Source organism: Mobula hypostoma, chromosome 19, assembly GCF_963921235.1.
Source record: "Mobula hypostoma chromosome 19, sMobHyp1.1, whole genome shotgun sequence".
Lineage (NCBI taxonomy): Eukaryota > Metazoa > Chordata > Chondrichthyes > Myliobatiformes > Myliobatidae > Mobula > Mobula hypostoma.
In genome coordinates this window covers 55,940,851-55,968,413 of record NC_086115.1, presented here as the reverse complement: position 1 = coordinate 55,968,413, position 27,563 = coordinate 55,940,851, and the positions used below count along the sequence as shown (strand labels likewise).

Sequence of the window (27,563 nt, the reverse complement as noted above, 5' to 3'; positions counted from 1 at the left end):
CCTTCCAGCTCACAAAGCAAGTATCTTGTGGAGCTGCTCGCTCCCACTAGCTTTTCATTGCCAAGTTTCTTGTCTTTTGTAATGAAATTTCACTAATCCTGCATTGGTTTAAATGAGGGTGCCAAGGTATCTGGCATAAAAATCATAAAAACCACAGCAAGCCATTGTCAGTTGGGCTAGGATCTCATTCCACGCAATTTGATCTCCAAACTTCCCAGCCCCAACGGGTAAATACTAAGACTAAACCGACTAAAAGCCAACAATCTTTAAGACTTACCCTTCAGACTTCTATAATTTGTAAATCGGAAGCATAGATAATTTAATTATAAATACAGGAACCAAAGAATCATATCTGCGCAAAATTATATATCAGAATCAGAATCCTTTATTATCACCAAGTATGTGGACACACACAGGGAATTTGACGCCGGTTTCCCTGAGCTCTCGCTGTACAGAATCAAAAAACAAACAAAACAATAGTGCAAATAATTGTGAACTATGTACAATGAGGTATACTTGTATGTGTACAGGTGGACTTGGTTTATAATAGACTAAAATTCAAGTGTTCATAAGACTGATGGCATATGGAAAGAAACTGTTCTTGTACCTACTTGTCCTGGCATACAGTGATCTAAAGCGCCCACCAGAGGGAAGGAGTTGGAACAGGTGATGTCCAGGGTGTGATGGGTCTACAATGATGCTGCCTGCTCGCTTCCTGACTCTAGATGAATATAAGTCCCGGATCGAGGGCAGCTTCACACCAATAATCCTTTCCGGAGCCCGGACAGTTCTTTGGAGTCTATTCTTGTCTTGTTTGGTAGCTGATCCAAACCAGACAGTGATGGACAAATAGAGAACAGACTGGATTATTCCTGAATAGAATTGAATCAACAGATCCTGAGGCAGGTTGTACTTCCTGAGTTGACGTAGGAAATACAACCTACTATTTTAGAACAAAGAACATTGCAGCATAGTACAGGCCCTTCAGCCAGACTTTTCACCTACTCTTAGATTAATCTAATCCTTCTCCCCTACATAGCCCTCCATTGTTCTATCATCCCTGTGTCTATTGAAAAGTTTCTTAAATGCCCCTAATGTATCTACCTCTACCACCACCCCTGGCTGGGTGTTCCACATACCCACCACTCTGTAAAAATAACTTAGCTCTGACATCATCCCAACACTTTCATCCAATCACCTTATATATTTCCCTTCCTATTAGCTATTTCTGCCCTGAGAATGTCCTGCTACACACTCAATCTATGTCTCTCATCATCTTATACAACTCTATCAAGTTATCTCTATCCTCCTTGGCTCCAAAGAGAAAAGCCCTAGTTCTCCTCTGCACCTTCTCTAAAGCTTCCACATCCTTCCTACAATGAGGTGACCAGAAATGAACACAATATTCCAAGTGTGGTACTGCCAGAGTTTATAGAGCCGCAACACTACCTCATGGCTCTTGAACTCAATCTCCTAACTAAAGGCGGCCAACACACCATGTGCCTTATCAACATGAAATGCAACTTTGAGGGATCTATGGATGTGAACCTCATGATCTCTCGGTTTATCCACACTGCTAAGAATGCCATTAACCTTGTATTCCGCCTTCAAATTCAATGATCCAAATTGAAACACTTCACAGTTTTCTAGGTTGAACTCCATCTGCCACTTCTCAGCCCAGCTGTGCATCCTGTCAACGTTCCTTAAAATTAATGATAATTTTGAGGAACATGTAAGAGATAAGGTCAAAGCTTAAAGTACATTCATTATCAAAGTATGGGTGCCTTCAAAACAGCCCTGAAATTCATCTTCTCCACAGACGGTCATGAAACAAAGAAGAATCATGGAACTAACCCGTTCAAAGAAAAACTTCAAACATCAAACCCCACCACTCCCCCACATGCAAATGACAACAAAAAAATAAGCAAAAAAAAAGCATAAAATACAAAAGGCATATTTCAGTATGGTTCAATGTTCATTATCTGCAGGCTACTGCAATTCAAAAAAAAATCCCCCAGAAGTAGTAACAAAAAGGAGTGACCGTAACTAGAACACATCATAAAAACTGAATTAGAGTCCAAGTCTACAACCTGTGTCAATTAAGCCTTAGTACAGCCTCATCCAGCGAAAGCATCAATCAAAGGAGAAAGAAATCACTCGAATGCAAGGACTTTCCAATGTCAAGTAGGTACATTTACGCATTGGAACATGAAAATGCCATTAAAATATACCAAGACAAATAACTGATGACACTTAGTCACTATCTAAATGACTGCAGAAAGTGAAGCAGTGACTCATGCACTTGATGTAACGCTAAGAACAAGTAACAGCCACAGGAGTGGTTGTAGTACCACAGATTTGCTTCATTTTGTTAACTTCCTGACGCCTCAGTATGTTGGCCTACTGCGCGCTCAGAAAGAAGCATTCTTTTTCTTGTGTGTGAAATGCAGGATTTATTTTTGTGGACTAGCTGCAACAGGATATAAAAAGGCACAGGGGCTGACAGGAGAAAAGTTCTTGTTATGCTACTTTGTTCACCGCAAGCATCAGTTGTGTTTCACACATGCCAACGTAGTCATGTTGAGTTTTCATTTCAAGTGAAAGGAAATATTTCTTAAGCAAAATTCCCATTCATCAGATCAACGTGCAACAACTGAAAGGATTATCCATGCAGAGCAAGATCCTCATTAACTGTGTTCAACATTAATCCATAACTCTTTGAAGGTGGATATATTAGAATCTGAGAAACAATTGTGCTTTTCGCCCATAGTTTTCAAAATTACTGCCCTCAGGAATTGTCTGCTATTATAAAACACAGCCCCAAAAAGAGCTCCATTTATACCCTAACTTGTAAAATAAAAAGAAGTCACATGCTTTTGGGAGAATTCTGTGGCCAGTGTCAAATATAGAGTACAACAGTGGAGATTAATTAGGCAAACAACTTATGCAAACAGCAAGTTATGAATAAAAATAGCATGGCAGCGGCTATATCTCATTAGGAGTTTGAGGAGATTCAGTACATCACCAAAAACACCGGAAAATTTCTACAGATGTACTATGAAGAGCATTCTAACTAGCTGCATCACCATCTGGTATGGGAGGGGTCACACACAGGATCAAACTAAGCTGCAGAGAGTTGTAAACTTAGTCAGCACCATCATGGGAACTAGCCTCTGTAGTATCCAGGACATCTTCAAGGAGCGATGCCTCAAAAAGGCGGCATCCATCATTAAGAACCACCATCACACAAGACATGCCCTCTTCTCATTGCTACCATCAGGAAGGAGGTACAGAAGCCTGAAGGTACACACTCAACGATTCAGATACAGCTTCTTCACCTCAACTATCCAATTTCTGAATGGACATTGAACCCATAAACGCCACCTCAGTAGTTTATTTATTTCTAATTTTACACTACTTATTTAATTTAACTATTTAATATATATATCTTTACTGTAATTCTAGATTTTCAGCATCTGCAGATTTTCTGGTACTGTAATTCGTGTTTTTTTCTCTGTTATTATGTATTGTGTTTTGCTGCTGCCACAAAGTCAGCAAATTTCACGACCTATCTGCCAGTGATACGAAACCTGATTCTGACAACTGGCATGTACATAAGGCTTCTCATGCTTCAGATCACTGAATCAAATTAAGTACTGTAGATGCATCTTCACTGGAGAAATGCAGCAAATGAAGCAACCATTTTGTGCTCAGCAAGCCCGCGTGAGCACCAACATTTTAATAATCAGTTTATCGGTGTACTTGAAATGTTAATTGAGGGATAAATATGAAGTAGTAGTCTGGATACCTCCTCATACCGTTTGCAGTGGTATCTTCCTGAGATGGCAGAGAGTCTATTCAAACTAGCAATTGACACCAGCATAGCATTTACAGTACTTTACTGAAATATCAGTAACATTTGCACACAAGGCTTTGGAGCGGGACTATAATCTCCAAACTCAGAGGGAAAATATGATCAACTTGGGCTTTACAATCTGGGATAAAGGCTCACTTAAGCAAACTTTACACTAATACACAGTTTTTCCCCACTAGTGAAAAAGGTCAATTCTATCATCATCCTATTTGCTGCTGACACTTCCTGCACCAGATTCCTCAGTTAGATCAATGGTACCACTCTACAATAATTGTTATAAATAATCATCTAATAATCCACTAGAAAACAGTTTGAAAATCTAAATTTTAAAAAAACTCAATGACTAAAGTTAATCTCAGTAAAAAGTGATTATGAAGTTGCCAAACTGGTGCAGAGTCCAACTGGTCCAATTTGGAAAGGAAATTTGCTCTTCCTGTCTGGTAGAACTCACTTAACTCCAATTCATAACAACTCTTCATTACCCTTTAAAGTTGTAATAAACTTCTTAGGCCAAGAGAAACGCACAATAAAAACTAGTTTAATCCACAAATAGAAAAACAACAGAAATTTGGCTAAACTAATTCTGAATCCAAACTACCGAATCACTATGCATCCCATGCATCTTAATCATTTGTGTTGAACTACCATGAAAGGCTTTTGTCAAATGCCTCACTAAACGATTCAGGAACAGCTTCTTCCCTTCTGCCATCTAATTTCTGAATGAACATTGAACCCATAAACACCACCTCACTACTTTTTTATTTCTATTTTATATTTTGCACTACTTATTTAATTTAACTAGTATATATACACACACACACACTTAAAAGTCATGCTTTTTCCTCTATTACCATGTATTGCATTGTAATAGAGAAACAAATTTCACATTATATGCTGGTGATATTAAAAATCAAAAGGACTGTTGAGACAGGCAACATCCTGTGAACTCCTATTATCTGCTTAATTGTTGTTCATTTTACTTTAGGGACACCTGAAATTTTCAATATAAATTCAGCATTTTTCTCCAGGTTCATTGAACGTTAAATTCATATGAACATTCATAAATCAATGTTTTCAGTATCGGAGTTGAGATATTAAGTTGAAGTTGGATGAGATGTGGGTGAGGCCATATTTGGAGTACTGTATACAATGCTGATCACCTACCTACCCGAAAAATATCAATACAATTGAAAGACTACAGATAAAATATACAAGGATGTTGCCGGGACGTGAGTTATAGGGAAAGGCTGAATAGGTGAAGACTTTTTTCCCCCCTGGAGCGAAAGGAAAATGAGGGGAAATTTGATAGTGGTATATAAAATTATGAGGCGTATAGATAGGGCAAATGCAAGCAGGCTTTTGCTACTGACGTTGGAGGTTATAGGTTAAGGGAGAAAGGCAAAATATTTTAGAGGAACCTAAAGGAGAACCTCACGCAGAGGGTGGTGAGAATGTGGAATGAACTGCCAGTGGAATTGGTGGACGCAAGTTCACTTTCAAAACTTGAGAGGTTTGGATGGGAGGGTTACGAGGGCTATGACCCAGGTGCAAGTCAATGGCACTAGGAAGAATAACGATTTGGTTTGCACTAGACAGGTCAGGGGCCTGTTTCTGTGCTGTAGTGCTCCATGACTCTAAATTTATAACTTGGCATAATACCAGAAGCTTGTTCACAACCATGTTAAATTGCAATTCTGTACAATTTGAAGAAACAATTCTCTATTAATCACCAAAATATTCTGCAAGTGCACTACAAAGAACAGAAATGTGCCCATGGTCACATCAAGCTTAAACTTCCAATCCTGAGTACATCAGAAAGACCAGCAAACCATGAAGAGAAAGGACAGAAAGGAAAATAAAGCAAAGATACTGAAAAACAGGGAAATGAAAGGAATAAAATGGAAATATAATACAAGCACATAAAAAAACACATTTTTGCATAGGATTTAATCCTATCGAAAGCATTCATTGATTCAGTACAAATTAAAAACAACCTTAACAGATCAATTTAACAAATGTAAAACAGACAAACCCTAAAAAGTTTTACTCCTTCTGGATCTTCAAGGAGATTCTCTAGAGAAATAGCCCATTTTGAGAATCCAGATGTATTCGGCTGGCTACAACCAGCAGGGACATCATTATCATGTATTTCTGTAAAACAAAAGAACACAAAGCTGTACAATGAATATTACTATGGCAAAATACTGAGAAATTATGTCCTTATTTTTGTATTTGCACAGTTTGTTGTCTTTTGCACTCTGGTTGAACGCCCAAATTTGTGCAGTTCTTCATTTATTCTATTATGGTTATCATTCTATTATAGACTTATTGAGTATGCCCACAAGAAAATGAATCCCTGGGTTATATATGGTGATATTTATGTACTTTGATAATAGTCATAGTCATAGTTTATTGATCCTGGGGGAAATTGGTCTTTGTTACAGTTGCACCATAAATAATTAAATAGTAATAAAACCATAAATAATTAAATATCAATATGTAAACTATGCCAGGAAATAAGTCCAGGACCAGCCTATTGGCTCAGGGTGTCTGACCCTCCAAGGGAGGAGTTGTAAAGTTTGATGGCCACAGGCAGGAATGACTTCCTATGACGCTCAGTGTTGCATCTCGGTGGAATGAGTCTCTGGCTGAATGTACTCCTGTGCCCAACCAGTACATTATGTAGTGGATGGGACACATTGTCCAAGATGGCATGCAACTTGGACAGCATCCTCTTTTCAGACACCACCGTCAGAGAGTCACTTTGAACTTTTGACGTGCTAAAATAATGAATTAACTTTGAACTTTTAACGTGCTAAAATTATCATGGTAACACCCATCTAGAGCCAGGGTACATCCCGTCTCCAGGGGAAAAGTGCTTGGGAGAGATCTGAAGGGGAAAAATCCTAATATAACATCCGTCTTCCTTATCATCTGGTCCTTCTCATGTGCCTATCCCAAGCAGATCAGTACAGCTCTCTTGATCACTTCTGTCATAATGTCATAGAAAAGTACAGCACAGAAACAGGCCATTTGGTCCATCCAGGCCATGCTAACCCATTTTAACTGCCTACTCCCATCCACCTGCATCCGGACCATAGCCCTCCATACCCCTACCATCCGTCCTCCAGACCTGAAAACATCCTTGTAAATTTTCCTCTGTACTCCTTCAACCTTATTTATATCTTTTCTGTAGGTAGGTGACTAAAACTGCAAATGATACTCCAAATTAGGCCTCACCAATGTTTTATACAACTCCAATGTCTTATAAATCTTGTTAGATACTGGCAGAGAGTGCTTCACCCATGGTTAGATGTGATGATCCATTTATTTCTTACAAGGTTCAGCTGGGGGGTCATACTGCAGCCAACCTTCCCCATTCTTTCAGACACAGTGGATCTTGAGACCAAGGGTTTAAGCTAAAATAATCGTGCTCTAGTGGATTTTGCAGGGGGTTGAGGTTGCAGCTGAAAGTGAATCCAGGTGCAAGGAGGGAGGGAAAAAGCTTACAGCAGGACTCAATTCTTACAGATACAAGGGTTTTCAATAATACAGCTGGATCTGCCCGAAAGCACTTGGGTCTGCTGCTCAGACCCCATGTGAATACATCCACACCTGCCCCAAGTACTACACCTGAACTACCACTCCCCACCATCCCGCGGCAATCTAATGTCTGAAGCCTGTACAAAAGACTGAGTTGGCAAATCTAGTACACGGAGTTCCGCTCTGTGTGTGAGGTCATACAGTTCCTAAGGACTACGAAAGACAGGAGACCTTTCAACTGAAATGGAACAGAAAAAGCAAAAAAATTTGATTGTATATAATTATACTATACCCACACAAATGTCAGCTGGATTAAATTAGCCGTAGATAGATTTAGTGTTGGTAAGTTATTAACATTTTCGGGGCTACTTTACATTAAGAAAATGTAAGTAATTAGAACTTGTGGTTACATAATGTCTCTAACATCCTCAGGATATTGTTTCACTGACAATGAAATACATTTGAAATTGTCAGCAAATAAGGAAGCCAATACATGCACAACATTGTCGTACAAACACATACACACAAAAATTAATAACCAATTAAGCCTCATGGGCGCCACGGTAGCGCGGCAGTGAGTGCGACTCGATTACAGCTCGGGGGCGTCGGAGTTCGGAATTCATTTCCGGAGCCCTCTGTAAGGAATTTGTACGTCCTCCACGTGGGTCCACCCAGTTTTCTCCGGGTGCTCTGGTTTCCCCCCCACAGTCCAAAGGCGTACTGGTTAGTAGGTTAATTGGTCATAGTAAATTGTCCCCTGGTTAAGCTAGGGTTAAATCAGTGGGTTGCTGGATGGTGCGGCTTGAAGACCCCAAAGGGCCTATATCACACTATATTTCTAGGTAAATACAGTACTGTTCAAAGCTGTCAGGCACAAATATATATAACTAGAGTGCCCAATACCTTTGCACAGTACTATAGTGATTCTATGTATTGCACTGTACTGTTGCTGCAAAAAAGAAACTAATTTCAGGACATATGTGAGTGATGATAAACCTGATTCAGATATGGGTCTGTATTGTGGACTGAGAGTGGGAGGAGGCAAGGAGAGGGGAACCATGGTTGAGAAAGAGGAAGGGAGAGGGGAGGGAGAAGAAAGCAACAGAGGGACATTCTGTACTGTTTAATAAACCAATTGTTTGGAATCAAATGACCTTGCCTGGTGTATCAGAGCTGGGTGTACCAGCACCCACGTCACTCCTCACCCCTGGCATTCAGAATCTACCACCTGTCCCACACCCTTCCCGCATCACTCCACCCTCACCATTCCCAACATCCTTTGCTCCCACCAGATTTACAAACTCGCTCAAAAACTTGACAAGCTTGACAAAAACAGTATTGTGAAAAAGTCTTAGGCACCGTAGCTATACACAGTATACATGCCTAAGACTTTTGCACAGTACTGTAAGTAAATAAATAACCCTTCTTTTGGTCAGAATGCAGATCTCATGCTCTTTCATGTATAATTACATGTGAGCAATGAGTTGGGGCCTCAGTTCAATATCTCATCTGAAACAACAACGGAGAAGAGCATCCTTCATACTGCTTCTTCCAAATGCAAAAGCATCTGAAATCACTTTTCTCACCTTCTTCAATGAGCTTTTCAGCACTTTGCCACTAAGACTTAGAGCACTGTCTCAGCTGTCACTCCCATTTCCTTCTCTTTCTACAGGCCATCATATCATACATCCCTTAAAAGTTTCTTTCCCCACAGACCAAGCACTGGGCCCACATCTTTTCTTATTCCTGTAACTGGCCTCACCCTCTCTCTGAATTCAAAACTGTCTGTGATATGCACCCCTGCTCTTATGACTCATTCCCAGCAAACTATTGGCCCTTCTAATCCTGACCCAGTCCTTGCTCAGCCACTTTCACATCATTAAATGTGCATCCTTCCTTAAAAATGAAACTCTGGCTACCTATCTTGCAAACAAAGTCCATTTGCCAAACTTCCTTCCCTTCTCATTTTTTCTGTGTGGCCAATTGCCAATCTTTCTTGAAAATCAAGCTTTAAGACATACCCAGTCAGAATTCAGGGTTCACACCACCAGGTTCAGGAACAGTTGTTACCCCTCAACTATCAACCCCTTGAACCAGTGGGAAAAGTCCACTTGCCCCATCACTGAACTGTTCCTACAACCTATGGACTCACTTTCAAGGATTCTTGATCCCATCCTCCCATCCGGTAGGCGCTACAGGAGCCTCCGCTCCCGCACCAGCAGGCACAGGAAGAGCTTCTTCCCTGAGGCTGTGACCCTGCTGAACCTCACATCACAGCGCTAAGCAGTATTGCACCCACATTGTACTGTCTCAGTACTTTTATATTTGTGTGCTGTAGCACTTTATTTATTAGCAGTTATTTTGTAAGTAACACTATTCTTTGCATTTCTGGTCAGACGCTAAATGCATTTCATTGGCTTTGTATCTGTACTCGGCACAATGACAATAAAATTGAATCTAATCTAATCTAATCTAATGCTCTCGATGTTTATTGCTTATTTATTTACTATTTTTTGTATTTGCACAGTTTGTTGCTTTTGCACATTGGTCGTCCGTCCACCCTGCTGGGTGTGGTCTTTCATTGATTCTATCATGGTTCTTCAGGCATGTTAGCATGGTGCTCAGCATGACACTTTATAGTACAGGCGACCCAGGTTCAATTCCTGACACTGCATGTATGGAGTTTGTATGTTCTCCCTGTGACCACATGGGGTTTCTCCAGGAGCTCCAATTTCCTCCCAGTCCAAAGACATTCCAGTTGTTAGGCTAACTGGTCACTGTAAATTGTCCTGTGATTAGGATAGGGGTAATCAGGTTTGTGAGGTTGCTGGGGTGGCATGGCTCAAAGGGCTCGAAGGGCCTACACCACACTTCAATAAAATTAAAAATAAATAAAATATCTATAGCCGCCTGGTTTCCAAAACCTTTGAGTTACCCTCCCAAAACTTCTCGGTTTCTCTTTCCTCCTTTAAGGCACACTTTAAAATGTATTAGATTTAGTCATGCATCCCAATATCTCATGTTAATTCTCAAATTTTGCTCAATATCAGGATTTCTAAGTCGGGGGCATTGCCATATGCGGAAGCACATGTGTGCATGCAATAGACATAATGAAAATCTTGCATGCAACAGCATCCCAGGCAACTGGCATAAAGTTAAACGTAAATTACACACATTTTTACAAGAAAGTACATATTTAGAAGAAAAACAAAGTCCAATTCAGTACTAAATGATGGAGGTGTCAATAGTGTGACTAAATTGTAGTAACTGGGGCTAAACTGGGGCTATTCAAAAACCGAATGTTGAGGAAAGTCTCTTCAGAATCAGAATCAGATTTAATATCACCGGCATGTGTCGTGAAATTTGTTAACTTAGTAGCAGCAGTTCAATGCAATACATAATATAGAAGAAAGAAAATAGTAAATAATTAAGTAAATCAATAATCTATGCATATTGAATAGATTAAAAATCGTGCAAAAACAGAAATAATACATACTTTTAAAAATTGAGGTAGTTTTCACAGGTTCAAAGTCCATTTAGGAATCAAATGGCAGAGGGGAAGAAGCTGTTCCTGAATCGCTGAGTGTGTGCCTTCAGGTTTCTGTATCTCCTACCTGATGGTAACAGTGAGAAAAGGGCATGCCCTGGGTGCTGGAGGTCCTTAATAATGGACGCTGCCTTTCTGAGACACTGCTCCCTGAAGATGTCCTGGGTACTTTGTAGGTTGGTACTCAAGGTGGAGCTGACTATATTTACAACCCAGGACAAGACATAGAAGACGTCCTGGTCATCCACTGCGCCTAGTCCCATCTCCAGCCGTCTCGACTCTGTCTTGCCACTGGATCCAGATGGGAGTTGGGAAGAGAGAGTGAGGCTGACGCTGCACAACTCTCCCTCACTTAAATCCAAATCACGCGCTAGTCTCGACACCATCATAATAGTGTCGAGGTCCTCTTCGACGTCAACAATGGACGAACAACAACAACAACAACCCTCTGCAGCTTCTTTCTGTCCTGTGCAGTAGCACTTCCCCCCGCCCCCCCCATACCGGACAGTGATGCAGCCTGTCAGAATGCTCTCCACAATACAACAATAGAAGTCTTTGAGTGTTTTTGTTGACATACCAAATCTCTTCAAACTCCTAATGAAGTATAATCACTGTTTTCTTTATAGTTGCATCAATATGTTGGGACCAGGTTAGATCCTCAGATTTCTTAACACCCGGAATCTTGAAGCTGCTCACTCTCTCCACTTCTAATCCCTCTATGAGGATTGGTATGTGTTCCTTCGTCTTACTCTTCCTGAAGACAACAATCAGATCTTTCGTCTTACTGACGTTGAGTACAAGGTTGCTGCTGCAACACCACTCCACTAGTTGGCATATCTCGCTCCTGTACGCACTCTCGTCTCCACCTGAGATCCTACCTACAAATGGTTGTATCATCAGCAAATTTATAAATGGTACTTGAGCTATGCTTAGCCACACAGTCATGGGTATAGAGAGAGTAGAACAGTGGGTAAGCACACACCCCTGAGGACAGAGGGGGAGATATTATCACCAATCCGCACAGACTGTGGTCTTCCAGTTAGAAAGTCAAGGATCCAATTGCAGAAGGAGGTACAGGGGCCCAGGTTTTGCAACTTATCAATCAGGATTGTGGGAATGACGGTATTAAATGCTGAGCTATAGTCTATGAACAGCATCCTGACATAGGTGCTTGTGTTGTCCAGGTAGTCTAAGGCCATGTAAAGGGCCATTGAAATTGCATCTGCCATAGACCTATTGTGGCGATAGGCGAAGTGCAGTGGGTCCAGGTCCTTGCTGAAGCAGGAGTTCAGTCTAGTCATGACCAACCTCTCAAAGCATTTCATCACTGTAGATTTCAGTGCTACCGGGTGATAATAATCATGAAGGCAGCTCAAATTATTCTTCTTAGGTACTGTTATATTTGTTGCCTTTTTGAAGCAAGTGGGAACTTCCACCTATAGCAGTGAGAGAGGTTGAAAATGTCCCTGAATACTCCTGCCAGTTGGTTAGCACAAGTTTTCAGAACCTTACCAGATACTCCATCGGGACTTTCCACCTTGGGAGGGTTCGCTCTCTTTAAAGACAGCCTAACATTGGCCTCAGAGGTAGAGATCACAGGGTCTGCGGGTACAGTAAGGACCTTAACAGCTGTAGTTGTATTCTCCCTTTCAAAGTGGGCATAGAAGGCGTTGAATTCATTTGGTAGTGAAACATCACTGCCATTCATGCTATTGGGTTTTGTTTTGTAGGAAGTAATGCCTTGCAAATCCTGCCAGAGTTGTCGTACACCCAATATCGCCTCCAGCCTTGTTCGAAATTGTCTCTTCGTCCTTGAAATAGCCCTCCACAAGTCATACCTGGTTTTCTGGTACAGACCTGGGTTGTCAGCCTTGAATACCATAGACCTAGCCTTCAGCAGACGACGTACCTCCTGGTTCATCCACGGCTTTTGGTTTGGGAATGTATAGCAAGTCTTTGTCGGCACACACTCATCCACACAGGTTTTAATGAAGCTGGTAATAATTGCAGAATACTCATCCACATTCGAAGATGAATCCCTGAATACGGTCCAGACCACCGATTCAAAGCAGTCCGGTAAGCGCTCCTGTGCTTCCTTTGTCATTTTGTGAACCTGGTGGTGTGGGACTTCACACTTCTGTGCCTCCTATCCAATGGTAGCCGTGAGAAAATCATATGGCCTGGGAAAGTGCCTTGGGTTGTCTAATAACCATAAAGATGCTGTATAAATTTAAACTTCATAAGCATGAGACAATGCGGAGAGATTGCAGCTTCAGATTTCTTTCTTCCCTAGAATATGAGTTGATTGTGTGAAAACTACCTATCAGACCATGTAATGAGTCAGCATTCTTGAAAGAGGAAGGAAGGCCATCTTAATAAAAACAGCTCACAAAACTACCACATCCCATCTGAGCACAACCACAAAAAATATCTTTCCTTATACTTTTCAAAAGAATTTATTGCCTTTTCAATGGAAGACTTTGTGAACACATCTATTTTGAAGATTCTATATTTAATTGCACGTACTGTGTTCAATAATTCTATGTCTGCTCTACATAAGCTGAAAACGTACCAGCATCTTTCTTTTTGCATCTTCGCCCAGCTGAAATCAAGGCTATTGCACCATCCCCAATCTAACTCTTTTTTTCCACTTCCAGCAAGAATCACATCTTCTTCTGCTTTTAATTTTTCCCCTTCTTTTTCAAGTCTAAAGCCATCATGAATAAAAGAGCTTGGGACTTTTTGATTTACTTTGTCTACTCCCCTCATCTTTCCAGCTCTGTCCAGATTACCGCAACTTAGAAGACTCATGCACATTGACACTTTTTGGGTCTTTTGCTTGCTAGCCACAGCTGAAAAAGCACGAGGCAGGAAATACCACAAAGAATAGACAGGATGAACTGAAATTAATGAAAATCAAATGAATTTTTTGTAATTATAGAACATAAATTTGATGGGAAGAATTTGTTTCAAAACAATTATGAGATCATATTTAACAAGCCTAATATTTGAGATGGGGTGACAGGTTGGAGATGTGCCTCTACCAAAGGAGGCGTAAGGCGCTCCTTCCCTCCATTAGCCTGCAGGGCACCAATGGACAAAGTGTGGCACCGGCTTAGCAACAACCCCCCACCGGATCAGGGTCACGTGAAGCCATGGGAGCAGCTGGTGCATCTCACAAGTCCTGGTTATACTACCACTGATGCCAGGCAGACAATCTCCGGAGTATATTGATAATAGTTGGGACACCTATCTTTTAAAGAAGAAGGCCACTTCTGTCGAAAAATTTGCCGAGAACAATCACCATCACTGAAAGGCAATGATCGCCCATTGAATATGACACGGCACGTAATGTTGATAATGATAATGTTGATGAATATTAGAGAAAATTGGTGACATTAAGATAGTCAAATGATTTCAATCCAAGCAACACACACAAAATGCTGGAGGAGCTCAACAGCATCAGGACTGATGAAGGGTTTCGGCTCGAAACGTCTACTGTTTACTCTTTTCCATAGATGCTGCCTGGCCTGAAGAGTTCCTCCAGCATTTTGTGTGTGTTACATTATAAACATATTAATAGGCACCCCTGCAAATGTGCTGAATATGTTGCACTAAATTCACCCCTACTTTCTGTTTGCTTTTATATCAAGTACAGAGCACTGGCACACATATTTCCTCAAGACACTTGGCACTGGATTAGCAGATGCATCACATAATGGCTCATCTGTTTTGACTAGAGTCTTCCAAATGACTTATCTCAAAGTCATCATTCTGTTTTGTGAAGATGATTTCGGTGTTCCATTATGCCCTCTAAGAATTATAAATTTACCACTCCAAATTGCCGACAGTCCAAATTCAAATACACAAACAGAGGCATAGGTTTATAGATAGTCATTGAAACAGAGACTGCTTAAGAACTGAACGTAACTGTGTACTACAGTCTGGCTCATTGTAAACAGTTAGTGATATACTTGCCAATCCCTTGGAGACTGTTAACAGAATGTGGAACTTAAGTAAATATTCCACCATAAATCAGTCAATCAAGTATGAAAATATTTCTAAAGGAAATCTTATAACCTTCTTATCTATCTTTGTTCAATACTCAGTATTGTTTCAACAATCGGGTACATTAAGAAGTGAAGTTTCCATGACATCTTCAAGGAGCAATGCCTCAAAAAGGTGGTGTCTATTATTAAAGGCCTCTATCACCCAAAACATACTCTCTTCTCGTTGTTACCATCAGGAAGGAGGTGCAGAAGCCTGAAGACACAACACTCAATGATACAGGAATGCCTTCTTCCCCTCTGACATCCAATTTCCAAAAAGGATATTGACCACTACCTCACTACTTTTATTTCTATTTTTGCACTACTTGTTTAAGTTAGCTATTTAATATACAGTATATATACTTACTGTAATTCAGTTTTTTCTTTATTATCATGTATTAAACCATAAAATATAGGAATAGAATTAGGCCATTCGGCCCATTAAGTCTGCTCCAGCATTTCATCATGGCTGATCCATTTTCCCTCTCAGCCCCAATCTCCTCACTTCTCTCCATACCACTTCATGCCCTGACCAATCAAGAATCTACCGACCTCTGCCTTAAATATACATAGAAACTTGGCCTCCGCAGCTGCCTGTGACTAGAGAAATTACTCAACTCCATTCTAAAAGGGCGCCCCTCTATTCAGATGTTGTGTCCCCTGGTCTTAGACTCTCTCACCATAGGAAACATCCTCTCCACATCCACACTATCAAGGCCTTTCACCATTCGATAGGTTTCAATGAGGTCACCCCCATTCTTTTGAATTACAATGAATGCAGATCCAGAGCCATCAAACACTATTCATATGACAAGCCACTCATAGCTGGAATCATTTTTGTGAACCTCCTTTAAACGGTCTCCAGTTTCCTTTCTAAGATAGGGAACCCAAAACTGCTCCCAATACTCCAGGTGAGGCCTCACCAGTGCTTTATAAAGTCTCAACATTACATCCTTGCTTTTATATTCTAGTCCTCTTGAAATGAATGCTAACGTCGCTTTTGCCTTCCTCAAGGCAGACTCAACCTGCAAGTTAATCTTCAGGGAATCCCGCACAAGCACTCCCAAAGCCTTTTGCAACTTAGTTTTTTTGTATTTTCTCTCCATTTAGAAAATAGTCAGCCCTTTCATTTCTCTTCAGCCATCTCTTTCAGAACCCTGGGGTGTACACCACTTAGTCCAGGTGACTTATCTACCTTCAGACCTTTCAGTTTCCCAAGAGCCTTCTCTCCAGTAATGGTAACTTCACATACTTCATGTCCCCTGACACCTGGTACTTCCACCATAACGCTAGTGTTTTCCAGAAAGAAGACTGATCCAAAATACTTATTTAGTTCATCCGACATTTCCTTGTCCCACCATTACTACCTCTCCAGCATCGTTTTCCAGTGGTCCGATATCCACTCTCACTTCTCTTTTACACTTTATGTATCTGAAGAAACTTTTGGTATCCTCTTTAATATTATTGGCTAGCTTACTTTCAATTCCACCTTTACCTTCTTAATGACCACTTTGTTGCCTTCTGTTGATATTTGAAAGCTTCCCAATCCTCTAACTTCCCTCTCATCTTTGCTCTATTATATGCCCTCACTTTAGCTTTTATGTTGATGTTGAATTCTCTTGTTGGCCACGGTTGTGTCATCTTGCCTTTAGACTACTTCTTCCTCATTGGAAAGTGTATATCTTGTGCCTTTCAAATTACTTCCAGAAATTCCAGCCATTGATGCTCTGCCATCATCTCTGCCAGTGTTCTTTTCCAATCAATTCTGGCCAACTCCTCTCTCATGCCTCTGTAATTCCCTTTACTTCGCTGTCATACTGATACATCTGACTTCAGCTTCTTCTTCTCAAATTTCAGGGTGAATTCAATCATATTATGATCATTTTCCCCTAGGGTTCTTTTACCTTAAACTCTCTAATCAATTCCAGTTCATTGCACAACACCCAATCCAGAATAGCTGACCCCCTTGTGGGTTCAACCACGAGCTGCTCTAAAAAGCCATCTCATGTGCATTCTAGAAATTCTCCCTCCTGGAGCCCAGCACTAACCTGATTTTCCCAATCTACCTGCATATTGAAATTCCCCATGACTTTTGTAACATTGCCCTGTTGGCATTTATTTTCCATCTCCTTTTGTAATTTGTAGTCCACATCCTTACTACTGTTTGGGGGTCTGTATATAACTCCTATCAAGGTTTTTTTAACCTTGCATTTCCTTAGCTCCATCCACAATTCAACAGCTTCCGATCCTACGTCACCTCTTTCCAATGATTTAATTTCATTTTTACCACCCTCTCTGCCTTCTTGTCTGTCATCTTCTTTCAGCCATGACTCAGTAATGTCTACAACATCATACCTGCCAATCTGCAACTGTGCTACAAGTTCATCCACCTTATTCCATTTACTGCGCACATTCAAACGTAACACCTTTAGTCCTGTATTCGCCTTTTTCGATTTTGTCCACCTTTTACATTGCAACTCAGCCCTGTTGACTGTAATTTTGCCCTATCAACAGCCTTACCTTGCTAGGAGACTCACTACACATTGCCTCTGTTCCTCTGTTTGTAAACCAACTACCTCATCTTCAGCACTATCACTCCAGTTCCCATCACTCTGCTAAATTAGTTTAAACCCACCCAATTAACTCTAGCCGACCTGCCCACAAGGATGTTGGACTCCCTTGGGTTCGGGTAGAACCCATCCTTTTTGTACAGGTCATACCTTCCCCAGAAGAGATCCCAATGATCCATAAATCTGAACCCCTGCCCCCCGCACCAGTTCCTCAGCCATGTAGTCACCTGCCAAATCATCCTATTCCTACCCTCACTGGCACGTGGCACAAGCAGCAATCCAGAGATTACTACCCTGGAGGTCCTGTTCCTCAGTTTTCTACCTAGTACCCTAAAGTGTCTCTTCGGGACCTCCTCACCTAGTCTACCTTCGTCTTTGGTGTCAATATGCACCAAGGCTCTGGCTGCTCACCTCACCCCTGAGAATGCCCTGGACACAATCCGAGACATCCCTGATCCTGGCAACGTACTATCTGGGTGTCTCTATCGCACCCACAGAACATCGCCTCTGTCCCTCTGACTAAGGAATCTTCTCTCAGTACTGTCCTCTTCACCTCTCTGCTTTTCTGAGCCACAGCGCCAGACTCAATCACTGTGCCAGAGACCCAGTCACTGTGGCTCCTCCCTGGTAGGCCGTCCCACTCAATAGTATCTGAAGTTACATACTAATTATTGAGGGGAAAGGCCACAGGCGTACTCTGCACTGGCTGTGCATTTCCCCTCGTTCGAATGACAGTCACCCAGTTACTGTCTCCTGCAACCTAGGGGTAACTACATCCCTGTAGTTCCTATCTCTCGCCTCCTCATTCTCCCGTATGAGTCGAAGGTCATCGAGCTGCAGTTCCTTAATGCATTCTCTCAGGAGCTGCAACTCTCACCTAATGCAGATGTGTTTATCTGAAGACTGGATGCGTCCCAGATCTCTCACATCCCACACACAGAACAAAACACTGCCCCCAGAACCATTCTCACTAATCTACTGTACCCTAACAGATGAGGAACGAACAAATAAGGACAGAGGGTCACTGACAAGACAGTGTACCTCACCCAAACCTGATCTCGTCTAAGCCTGATGAGCCAAGCCACTCTAAAGTCTGGTACACTCCAAATGAATGGCTCTTCCGCTTGCACATGAATGATTCTGTACAATACTATTCTATTGCAACACTGTACAAAGCGCAGGATTTCTTAAATCAGGAATCTTTGTATACATTATACTGTTCACTAATAGTCCCATACATGACTTAGGGTGTAGAGGTACGGGGAAATACATACAAAACAAATACAAACTCAATTTTTGTACTCCAAAAGAAAGTCATACAAATTATAAATAAGACAAATTATTATGAGCCAACCAATCCACTATTTATTCAACTAAACACTTTAAAATTCAGAGATTTCATAGATTTTATAATACAGTAATACAAATTATGTATGAAGTAAAAAATAGACAGCTACCACAAAGTATCCAAAGGTTGTTTAAAATGAGAGAAAGGCAACATGATTTGAGAGGAACATGTATATTTCAAAAACAAAGGATAAGAACAAATGTCAAAAATCATTGTATTTCAGTCAGAGGGGTTAATCTATGGAACAGTTGTAGTGAGAATTTAAAAACATGCACCACACTTAACAAGTTAAAAATTTGTTTAAAAATAATTTAACGAACAAATATAAAATACATGATTGAAAATGAATGGGAGTAATGTAAATAAATGATACTTGGAATTGGATTTTGTGTTAAAAGATTAAGAAATTTTTTGTTTTGATGTGAAGATTGACGCCAAATATGTTGTTGTATAAGTGAGAGGGGTAGGGGTAATAAGCTGTAGCTTCAGCCGACACCCTTTCGGTCTGTTTTAAAGAATATCTATGTTTTTTTGTTGTAATTTTGTCCTATGAAATCATCACTGAAAATGATGCTTTTTGTTATGTTTCTACTAACCGAAATACATTTCATTCATTCTTATTGGCCCTTTCTAATGAACCCCTCTTGCTGATTGGTCGCTCCTCAACCCGGAAAAACTGCTGCGAAACTCTGCCTTCAAAATCTCAATCGCCACCCTGATTAAAAAGTAACTCCTTTCACGCACCCCTGGCGTGGTTTGTCCAACTACTGCTGGACTGCTGCAGCAAAGTCAGCTAATTTCACAACATACGCCAATAATATTAAACCCGATTCTGAAATCAAAAACCACATTACAAGAAGAACTTCAAAAACTAAGCAAATTATGCAAAATTGCAGAAAATGAATGGTAATTTTCAATGAAATGCAGTCAGTTACAAAAGGCAGATGGCGCTGAAATGCGTGACAACACTTACAGGCTGCCCCCAGTTTGCTAACACAAACAACACATTTCACTTTATGTTTCAATGTACATGTAAGAAATCCGAATCTGAACTTGTTTCCATGAGGAGAAATAAGCTGAACTACATAACATTTTATACCTGCTAATATTTTTGACAAATGAGTTTTTTTTGCTTCAAAATGGAATTTTGGTCTAAGGTTAGCAATTGTTAATGTATTCACTTGCAAAAGAAAATATAAGCATTAACCATTTTAATGTCTTCTTTGATCATCTACAAACCATCATATTAACAAAGGACATAGAAACACTATCATGCAGACAAAATTATGAAAAGACTAGAAGATATTATGGGATTTCAGCTAGTCCCACCACACCAGCAAACAGGTTAAGAAAAGGGGAAGGAAAAAAGTGAAACAAAATTTTATAACATGTAAAATGATAACAACTTCCATTTACATTCAGTGGCTACTCTATTAGGTACACCTGTACACCTGCTCTTTAATGCAAATATCTAATCAGCCAAACGTCTGGCAGTAACTCAATGCATTACAGCAAGCAGACACGGTCAAAAGGTTCATTTGTAGATCAGACCAAATATCAGAATGGGGAAGAAATATGATCTCAGTGATTTTGACCAGAAATTGACTGTTGCTGCCAGATGGGGTCATTTGAGTGTCTCAGAAACCACTGTTCTCCTGGGATTTTCACCCACGAGTCTCTAGAGTTTACAGAGAACAGTGTAATAATTTAAAAAAATACAGCGGGTGAAAATACCTTATCAATAAGAGAGATCAGAGAAGAAAGGCTAGACTGGTTCAAGCTGAAAGGAAAGCAACAGTAGCTCAAATAACCAGGTGTTACAACAGTGGTGTGCAGAAGAACATCTCTGAATGCGCAACACATCAAACTGTGAAGTAGATGGGCCACAGCAGCAGAAAACCCTGAATGCAGGAGGCATCTAATAAAAGTGGCCACTGAGTGTATATTTAAATTATTTCCTTCTAGATGCTACAGTTTCGAGAGAATCATGCAAAAAAGCAGCCTGTGAACAACAGATCTGAGAGTGAAAATGCCGTATTAATGAAAGCAGTCAGTGGAGAATGGTCAGACAGGTTCAAACTGACAGGAAGATACTGTAACTGTAACTCACCTAACCACATGTTACAACAGCGATGTGCAGAAGAGCATCGAACATCGAATGCACACACATCGAACCTTGAAGTGGTTGAGTTACCGCAGCAAGAGACGATGAGCATGCACTCTGTGGCCACAGGAGGTACATAATTAAGTAACCACTAAGTGTGCTGTCTGTAGCAACCGTTAACCCAAAAGTGTCTTTCACTGTTTGGCAGGAGTGCTATCAAACATGCCAAGTCATATTAGGGCAGGTGACAAGAGACATGGTAAAAGAGACTGATTTTAAAATGCAGCTTCAAATGAGGGCAGGAGAGGTTTTGTGAGGAAATTCCAGAGCTTAGGGCCTTGACAGAGAAGACAGAAGTGTGTGATAAATTTTGAGGACTAGAAAATCCTGAATTAAAAGAGTATGTTATCTTGGATGCTCATGGGCTGGAGGAGAGAGAGCGGCAAGATCACTGAGTGAATTGGAAACACAGATGAGCATTTTAAGATCAAGGCATTGCTTTTTAAAGAGTGCGCGAAGCAGGGTTTTTAGGTGAATAGGACTCTTTATGGTAGCGAAGTTTTAGAATGCCTCGATTTTGTGAAAAATAAACATGGGAGGCCAGCCAGGAACACATTGCAATACTCCAGTCTGATTAATGACAATACATGACTGAGGAAATTAACAGCAATGTTTCTCACCCTCTGCGTGCCACCTTGGCTGAACAGAGGAGCAATTTCAGTAATAGACTAAGATAACTGCGCTGCTCCAAAGAGCAATATGAGGTCATCCTTACCCTCGGCCATTAGACTCGATAATGAGTCAACCTATAGCCGGGGAACTGATGAGCCCTTCCTGTTAGCATGTTTGTGGTAACTTATTTTTTCTTTCTACTTCTCTTCTAATATTTATATCTGTGCACTTGTAATACTACTGTGCCATTGTAAGTTCCCTTAGGATCAACAAAGTATCTATCTATCTATCTATCTATCTGTCTATCTATCTAGCAGTTGCAACAAGTCCAAAGCTGCTTTGCATTGTGGCTGTGCAGAGAAGACAAATCTCAGGGTCGTATACTGTATGTATACTTTTATAATAAATGTACTTTGAACTATGAGGAGATGAAATGACAGCTTCAGTCTTCCCAATATTTAACTGCAGGAAATCTACGCTCATCCCGTTCTGACAGTCAGACGAAGAGTTACTCCATTTAAATATAGTAGAGAGCTGGTAGGGTAGAACTAGGTGCCACTTAAATTAGTGTTGCATTTTTGAATGAGACTTGAAGAACAGCAGTCAGATGAGAAATAGGAGGGGATGAAGGGTCTACCCTAATGGAACATCTCTGAGGATCGTCACTTTGTTGTGGCGGAGAGACTTGTGACTTCCTGAGACCCTGAGACTCATGGTGTCTGGAAGGGTCACCCACTGAGGCAAGGTCAAGAGGAGGATTCCAGACAAAGAGCAATCCAACCAAAACCTCCACAGCGGAGCTGGTGGAAGATGATGACACATCCCAAAGGCAGTGAAGGTAGAGGAAGGCTGAAGAGGTGAGGTGTCCTCCATCATCTTTCATTCCTTGCCACTGGGCACTAATCTGTCAAGGACTATGTGATGGCTGCCCATGTATCAGCCTCCCCACGTTAAGCTAAGTCAGTCATAGGCATTCTCCATTAAGGGAACATCACATCTGACTCAAGTGATCACAAGACAGCTACCTTATGGAACACCAGAAGGAACAGTGTGGGTACTGGAAGAAATGACCAGCATGGAAAGAAACTGCAGAAAGTTGTGACTCAGTCAGTGCCATCATGGGCACTAGCCTCTGTAGCATCAAAGACATCTTTAAGGAGCAATCCCTCAAAAAGGTAGCATCCATCATTAAGGACCCCCATCACCCAAGATATGCCCTCTTCTCTTTACTACCATCAGGAAGGAGGTACATGAGCCTGAAGTTACACATTCAACAATTCAAGAACAGCTTCTAGCCCTCTTCCCTCAGATTTCTGAATGGACATTGAACACATGAACACCACCTCACTACTTTTTTTGCTCTGCTTATTTAATTTAACTATTACAAGTTAAATTACACAATAAAAACTGTATAATAAAATATATTTACTGCAATTCACATCTTTATTATGTATTGCATTGTACTGCTGCCGCAAAAACAACAAATTTCACAACATATGCCAGTGATATTAAACCTGATTCTAATTCTAATTCTGATTCACTATTGACAATTCTCTTGGTACAACAATATATTTGGAACACAACCATAATTGTGCAGTCCTAACTAGAAGGACAATAATAGAGAAATATTGATGGAGGTTGGTGTGGTCAGTCTTCTCAAATGCTGAAGAACAGTTAAGAATGAGACAAAAGGTTACATTATCTTTGTCACAATCATGTACGGTAGAATTGTATTTAATGTCTTTGATCCAAGTTGTTTATATACTGAAGCAAAGTTAAAGCCTGACTGGAAGATTCAAATTAAATGTTCCAGGTAAGAATGCAACTGAATTGGAAATCATAACACATTTAAGAACTCTGGGGAGAAAAGCAGGTTGGAGATAATGCATGGATAGGAGATTCAAAGGCTGGTTGTTTTTTTGTGAGACAAGTGCTGGCAGCGGATTTGGAGAAGAGAGGGCAGTATTTGTGGAGAGAAGTTTATTTCTTCTCTCCCCTTTGTGTTACATTTTATTTGTTTCTTCCTACCTGCACCACCTCCAGACATAATTATAGCACACACTTCAGCCAGCATCATCACCCCGCGAGTCCTTCACTGTCTCCAGATCTCCTATATACTCTAATCCTTCCCTTCTGTTCTCCCCAATTCTTCCCCCTTTCACTGCAATAGTTCAGAAGAAAGATTACTGAACTGACATATTGACCCTGTTTCTCTTTCTAGGACAACGGTCCCCAACTATTTTTTATGCCATGGACCAATACTATTAAGCAAGAGGTACATGGACCTCAGGTTAGGAACCCCTGGTCTAGGATGCTGCCTCATTGACAGATCATTTCCAGAATTTTCTCTTATCTGTACTACCCTACATTTGGATCTGCAGAGAGAGAACTTTTATCAATATCGGCTAAAGCAGGATGAGAACTTGGAGAGGACTACATTTTTTTTCTGGGGTATATAAGAAACTCTGCCACGGAACCACTCAACCACTCTACAGTTGGCCCTCCTTATCCGCGGGTTCCGCATGCGCGGATTCAACCAACCGCAGATTGGGAAAACCCAGAACTTCTCTCTCCAGCACTCATTGTTTGAGGATGTACAGACTTTTTTCTTGTCATTATTCCCTAAGCAATACAGTATAACAACTATTTACATAGCATTTACTTTGTATTAGGTATTATAAGTAATCTAGAGATGATTTAAAGTATACAGGAGGATGTGCGTAGGTTACCGCAGATCGGGATCGAAGATAAAACCCTGAAATTCTCTCTCCAGCAAACATTATATTTTACCTTCCTATGCATAATGAACACTTAAGAAACATATGTATTTCAATAATTAAACCACTGCGTTGCTTAGTAATAATTGTAGCTTTCATCGGGGCAGGGCCTTTCACATGCTCCATCACTTTATCCTTTAAATTTGTTCCGATCGTTGACCGACTGTAGCCTAACGCTTTTCCAATGACCAATGGCGTTTCACCTCTTTCCAATTGCTTTATTATTCCCACTTTATTTTCAATCGCGATCGTTTTCCGTCAACGGAACAGAAACACTGCGGATTCAGCAGCAGCCGCGGGCGGCAGGTCCTGAGCTCCCCCGGGTCCTAAAGTCCACCTGCACTGAGACAGGTTAAATAAGGGACTTGAGCATCCGCCTTTTTTTGGTATCCACGGGGGTCCCGGAACCAATCCCCCGTGGATAAGGAGGGCTGACTGTACTAGGTTTATTAGCCTAAGTGAACCAGAACAGATAAAAGAAATAAGAATAGAGAAACTTCAATGATGGATTTAAGATAATGTCCGTCAAATACATAAAACTGTAAGACCATAAGACATAGGGGCAGAATTACACCATTCAACCTATCAAGTCTGCTCCACCATTCAACTATGGCTGATATATTTTTCCTCTCAACCCCATTCTCCTGCCTTTCTCTGCAATCTAGTAATTAACATTTTAACAATCAGCTCAAGAGATAGAAGTTTCATTTCAGGCAAGTCAAATAACTTCCTTGGCCTATCATGTCCATCCTGGCTCCCAGATTAAGAGCTAATAAGGCTAACAGTGCCTTCCAAAATCTTAGTACATGGTCCTAGAATGTAAGATACTTCAAGTTCTTAAACTAGCAATTTTTAACTTTGTTCTCTCTCTAGAACTAGTTCTGACTAGAACTAGTCAACCTGAAACATGACCTGTTTCTCTTTCCACAGATGCTAACTGCATCTTCAGTTTTCAATATCATCATGATGCTATTTTCAAAAATCTCTTACTCATGAATGCACAGGCCTTGTCTTTTTCTTAAGTATTTGGTGGGTAACTAAAGGGGAAGTAACACAACTCCATGCATTAGCATTGTTTAGGCAGAAATGATTAAATTTAGGCCTTGGCCAATCCTGTGCATATCAGTTAGCAGGGCTATTTCCAAACACTTTTAAACTCTCCCCTTCTACTCCATTCTGGAGGTTCGCACTTGCTTTAAGAAGAGCACTATTATGCCGACACCTCAGAAATGACGACTGCCTAGTGGGTCTGACATCCAGCATCATGAAGAACTTTGCAAGGCTGGTCACAGCATGCACTAACTCCAGCTTCAGCAAATTCAGCTCAGTGCGATTCACCTCCTGCCAAAACAGATCCAGGCTAGACGCCATCGCCCTGGCCTCATACTCATCCCTGGAGCAGTTACACTTACTATTTATTGACATCTTCAGAGTCAGGAGTTTAGCACTGCCTGATGCCCTGATTAACAGACTGTGAGCAGTACAATCAATAGTAGCAACACCACGGCCACAGTTACTCTCAGCACTGGAACCCACAAGGCTTCATCCTCGGTCTCTAGTTTACTCTCTATACACTCAAGAGTGCATGGCCGGATTCTGCTCCAGCTCCATTTACAGGTTTGTAGATGACTTTGCCATGGTGGGCTGATAATGAATCAACGTACAGGAAGGAGATAAAGAGCCCAGTGACACAGCGTCATGACAACAACGTTTCTCTCAATGTCATCAGAAGAAAATAACTGGTCACGGACTTCAGAAAGGAAGGGGGGGGCGGTGCGGTGGGGGGGGACGGTGCACACACTCTTGCTTACATCAATGGCGATGATGTCAAGAGGGCTCCAAATTCCTAGGAGTGAATATCACCAAGAGCCTGTACTGGTCGAACCTCATGATCACCAGGGTCAAGAATGCACAGCAATGTCTCCACTTCCTTGGGAGGTTAAAGAAATTTGGCATGTTCCCTTTGACACTCACTAATTTTCATGGATGCATCATAGCTTGTTAGGGCAAATGCAGAGAGTTGTAGACACAGCTCAACGCATCACGAAAATCAGCCTCCCCTCCATGGGATCTCTCTACACTTCCCCCTGCATTAAGCAATCAGCCAACATTATCAAAGTCCCCACCTTCCCCTGGACATCATTTCCTCTCCCCCTCCCACTGGGCAGACCATACAAAAGCCTGAGAGTACATTCCACCAGGCCCAAGGACATCTAGCCCACTATTCAGCAGTCTCCTAGTACGATAAAGATGGCCTCTTGACTTCACAAAATCTACCTCATTATGGCTTTGTACCTTGTTATCTGCCTGGACCTCACACTTCCCATAACTGCAACATTCTTCTATATCCCGTTATTGCTTTCCCTTCATAGTACCTCAGTGTGCCATTCTGATGAAATCCACCGACAAATGAAATGATCTGCATTTATGGATGACGTGCAAAAGCTGTCCCACTGTACTTCTGACAATAATAGATCAAGTTGCAACTGTGGGGACCAGAAGTCACTATCTGATTGCCTACCGATAACACTGAGTACCACTAGCCTCACTGTTAGCCTCAATGCAAACTCTTGGCCAAAATAAATGTGTTATTGTCTCCGTATCTGCCAGGAATATGGACATGAAATTTGTAAGAAGGAAGAAAAATGAGTTAGAAGGGTGGAGATAATGGATAAATGATTGAAGTTTATTGAAGGATACAAACCAGTCTTATGGCACTAATCGAAATGCTGTAAGACCGGTGAACGTCAAATAAAATTCCACTATTTCTAAATGGAACAAGTAACTGCCCCTGAGCAACTATAGTTAACTTGACATTTCTGCCAGAAAAGATGAAAGAACAACAATGAAAGATTTGAAAAATGAAGGTCATTCTTGGCCAACAATATTTAATTCTCTGAAGTAGAAACAGAAAGAGCAGAAAAGGGAAACACAGTAATGCAAAACATTTTGATCTTCAAAAAGGCTTCAGTTAGGTCCTTAGGCTCATGGCAAGGATCACAGCATGTGAAGTCAGGAGGCGCGGAACAGAATAAAGGTACTGTTGAAGGGTCTTGGAGTGAAATGGACTGTTAAGTCC

General features: G+C 41.0%; 1 protein-coding gene across 1 annotated transcript in view; it reads right to left on the bottom strand.

Moving 5' to 3' along the window:
* The window catches only part of LOC134358749 (regulator of G-protein signaling 10-like), a 73,008-nt gene that overhangs the window by 26,656 nt on the left and 18,789 nt on the right, over positions 1 to 27,563 (bottom strand). Inside the window, exon 2 of the mRNA XM_063071216.1 lies at positions 5,907 to 6,025. Coding sequence (XP_062927286.1) covers positions 5,907 to 6,025 — 119 coding nt within the window. The remainder of the gene's footprint in view (positions 1 to 5,906; positions 6,026 to 27,563) is intronic.